Genomic DNA, 4,184 nt, shown 5'->3' with positions numbered 1-4,184 from the left:
TCTCTGGGGAAAAGGAGGACACACTACACACAAACTACACACAAACAGATAACAATGAGATCATTAACTCTACTTACTGTATATTTATATGAACTTGAACTGTGCTCCATGTCTAGATCAAGAAAAGTCAATACAGACAGATGGTTTGCTTCTTTACAGCACTCAAACTTCCCGCAATTGATTTAATTAATAGCAACAGTTCATCACATAACATCTGCACTGTTATTTCTGTAGTAGCTGGTAAATAGTGTGTTTTTTTTATTTTCTGGAAATACTGCAAAGACGTGAATGACCCTCACTGCTTTACACTCTATATGCATTCTATATAAAAGGTATTAGAGTTATTGTGTATAACTGGTGTTTGGCTACAACCTCACTATGAAGGATACTAGGCTTACATGTTTTTTTTCTCTGTCCACTCTTCGTTTTTTTTATTTGTTTGTTTGTTTGTTTTTTGTCTTGTTTTTAGAGGTTGCAAAGTCTGTACCATGAAGTGTTGAACAAGAAGGGCATAGAACCAGTGGGTGCAGGTAAATATTAAACGAGATAAATATTAAACTACACTTATATATGGCTAAACACAAGACATGTAACACAGAAAATATGCTTGACTGAAAGCTTTAATGGTGCATAAAAGACAAAAAAAAGTTTACTTTGCAGAAGAAAGAGTGCTAACACAATCAGTCTGCTCTTGTTAAAGACATGAGGCCTAAAACACAGTTGACTTGTTACTTAGTTCTTCAGGTTCGGTGCTACAGGGAGAGGAAAAATGTAATGATGGAAAGTGAAATAAAGCAAGCAGAATACAAACACTGTCATATATCAGGGTGTTTGTGTTGTAATAGGAATTTCATGCTTGAGTGTCAGCCCCGGCATCTATATATTTTCCTGGCACAGATCGATGGCAGACGAACGTGACAGTGCTGATCATCCCAACACTTGTAACCTGCAAGGTTCAAAATCAAAAATCAGTAAAATACTGCACAAATAAAAAGTTAAACAATAATTAACCAAACTTGATTTTTCCAATCACTTAAATTATTCATTTATATTGAGCATACATATTAATTATTGTATTCTGAATTACCGCTATAATTTATCTGCAGACAGTGCTGACTGCGCCTGCCATTATTAGGCTCTCCTCTGCACCAGTATCTATAGTTGAAACGGCTCCCATCACTCCACAACCAAATACCCTCCTACAAGACAGAAATTGAACATAGCATTTGTTCATGAAGGGCAAAATCTCCATGTCCTCCATCCTCCATTCACATATTTTCATGGGACGTGGGGTCATTATAGCAATGTGGCCAAAAGTCCTGTGATGTCATTTGTATGCAACACAAACACAACAATGGAGGATGTCGAGGTGATGGCGTACCTGCTGCTCAGCTTTTTGTCAGACTCAGGAACCACAGTGTTGGTTTTTGTACAGCTATTTTCCTCTTTACCTGGTTTCATAAATGACTGTTTAGAGTCACTCTAATGATTCATCAAATGGTGCCATTGACTGGCCAGTTAGTTGCATGCAGTCTGTAGGCATGATAGTTTCAGATCCACTCAACTTGCTGGAAACCTTGGCTGAACAGGTACTCCAACCTGAAAACCCTAAAAGCTGAGTTTACAAAAGTGAAGCCAATAGGTACTATGCCTCTCATATGTGACATATGAGAGACTATTAAAGAAAGTAATTTCTATTCAATTTGATTTATATAGCATCAAATCACAACAACAGTTATCTCAAGGTGCTTTATTTTGTTAGATAAAGAACGTAAACAAATAAAGAGAAAACCTCAAAAATTCCCCTATGACCAAGCACTTGGTGACATTGTGGAGCAAAAACTCCCTTTTAACACAACGAAACCTTTGTCAGAAACAGGCTCAGGGAGGCGACCTGCTGTGAGCAGTTAGGGACGAGGGGAGGAAGACAGAAGAAAAGACAAATACTGTAATGGTAAACAAAGTACCCCGGGTGCATCATGTCCTCCAATCCAAGTCATTCCTTTGCCATAACGGGCAGTCAGCCTCTGAATCAGATGGTACTCTTTTCTGCTGTGCACAGATGCAAGGTTTGCTCCCATCGACAGGCAGTTTCTCTTTGGTGAAGAATGACAGACAGAGCAGAGTCACAACTGGACTAACACATATTTTATTTTTAATTTAAATGAATTTAATTTAATCAAGTGTTGAAAACAAAACAGGTAAGAGAAATTTACCTCTGCTGCCACCCAATTCATGCGTCTTGGAACATATCGAAAGCAGCGATTACGGAACCAGGTCCAACCATAAGGACAACCCCTGGGACTACATGCTGGGGAAAAATAGATTTTAGGGGTTTTTTTTATCGGTATTGTTTTTAAATCATGACATATACAACAACTGGGGAAAAAAACAATAGCAACGTCTTGGCAATTAAACAACAGTTAAGTGATTGGCAGTGCAATTTTGACTCCTTCACAGTTATAGTACATGATTTTATATATGCAAATAAAAGCCTTTTAGTAATGATTAAACATGTGATTATAGTTATTACATAAATAACTTATCTATATAGAATCTATAAAGAAGTTAAAATCAGGAAAGAAAGTAAATTAAAACAGGAATCTGAACAGTCAGGTTAAACCAAAGTAAGTAGGAAGCAGACGGGAGGTTAAATTGCAAAACACAGACTGTCAGTGTAGAGATAAATATGAATAAAAGAGCAATAATAATAATAATAATAATAATAATAATAATATGCTCAATAACAAAGACTCCGGTCATTCCAAAGTTCAAGGACTGCGATGGCAAAGACTGAAAACTGGCTCATATGAGGTTGGTCTGCTATGTGATTTGTATTCAGTGGCTTGTGTTAAACTGTCAAAAAATTAAAATATTGAAATAGATGTTTCTACATCCAAGTGAAGTTTTTTAAACCCTCGTCCCGTTCCTCTCTTTCTCTATTATACACAGTTTTATTTTAGATTTAACAATATTTTAAAATTTATTTAATTTTTTTTATGTTTTCTCTTCATAATGCAATTATTTATTTACAAAATACATATTACCCTGCAATACTCACCAGCAACAGTGTGCATAGCCATCATCGCACAAAGAAGTGCAGACACAGTCAGCAGCTTCATGGTACTGCTGTGGAAAAACAGAAGACCTAAAATGACTGACAGTTCATTAAATAAAGGATAGATGATAATTTGAGTGTTTGTAGCAGACCTCTTGTAGAAGATCTTCACTCTTTTCTGTAACAGCCAGTAGCTTCAGCCTTCCAGAGTGCAGATGCTAAACAGCTACACCAGTGTTTATATACAGGATGATTATTAATTTACATAGTTGCAAAACCAGGAAATAAAACTTTTCTCAACCAACACAAAAATAATTGCTTCATCGCTAATTCAAGTCAATGCTAACTAATTTGACGTACACTGATGGTCAGCAGAGACGTTCCACAGAGTACAAACATGGAACAATGGCTAAAGCTTTACTGTAACTTACAGGAAAAGTTACTGTTTAAAAATAAACTCTTGTAATTAGTATTTTCAGTATTTCTGAAAATTCAAAACATAATGTGTTCTCCCTCCTGTTTAAAAGTCAAGAGTGGGTTGTCAGCCTTTGATAATATCATCATGAGTACTTTGGACTGTTGTTTGCCACAAAAGAAATAAAGTCGCTATTTAATAGAATAGGAGCATTTTCATTCAGATATTCTTCTGAAAAGAATATCTTTTTCTCTCTCTCTCTCTCTCTCTATATATATATATATAGAGAGAGAGAGAGAGAGAGAGAAAGGCTTAGCAGTGTTATAGGAAGGTGTGCTTTTTTGTCATCAGTGTCTTAAATGTTCTTCCTCCTTTATGATTGTACTTTTTTTTATCTGATGTGGTTTGCTCCACTTCATCTCACAAAAATGATGAGAATTACCAAGAATGCTTTGTCATGGATCTTTCTGCTTGCTGTTTATTTTAATTTCTAGACATGGCAGAAAGTAACATTCACATTATTTCTTACACAGAGAAAATGTCATTCATTCTGATTTGCAGGTTTTGACTTAAAGACTGCTTTCTAACTACTAAATTTCTCTTATAATGAAGCAATATTACTTCAGAGTAATGCAATATCACGTTTCGATATAGTAGATATGTAGATAAGAGAACTGAAGAACTTTTTTGTCTCCTAAGATGAATTGCAGA

The 4,184-nt window shown here is 35.6% G+C and overlaps 1 protein-coding gene across 2 annotated transcripts; it reads right to left on the bottom strand.

The window, feature by feature from the left end:
- Window positions 1–602: 602 nt before the first annotated feature.
- LOC116317711 (ladderlectin-like) lies at window positions 603–3,292 on the bottom strand. Of its 2 annotated transcripts, none has more exons than XM_039609588.1 (6): window positions 3,211–3,292; window positions 3,062–3,129; window positions 2,217–2,311; window positions 1,968–2,096; window positions 1,088–1,199; window positions 603–946 (listed from the first exon to the last, which is right to left on the bottom strand). In XM_039609588.1, exons 2-6 carry the CDS (start codon window positions 3,120–3,122, stop codon window positions 864–866), a joined length of 480 nt encoding a protein of 159 aa, XP_039465522.1. In that variant the 5' UTR covers window positions 3,123–3,129; window positions 3,211–3,292; the 3' UTR covers window positions 603–863. The 2 variants fall into 2 exon arrangements, with proteins under 2 accessions (XP_039465522.1, XP_039465523.1); XM_039609589.1 differs by having other exon boundaries at window positions 3,062–3,126; window positions 3,211–3,290.
- Between the last annotated feature and the right edge of the window lie 892 nt (window positions 3,293–4,184).

Source organism: Oreochromis aureus, linkage group 3 (genome assembly GCF_013358895.1).
Source record: "Oreochromis aureus strain Israel breed Guangdong linkage group 3, ZZ_aureus, whole genome shotgun sequence".
Classification (NCBI taxonomy): Eukaryota; Metazoa; Chordata; class Actinopteri; order Cichliformes; family Cichlidae; genus Oreochromis; species Oreochromis aureus.
This window is presented reverse-complemented; position numbering and strand designations above follow the sequence as displayed.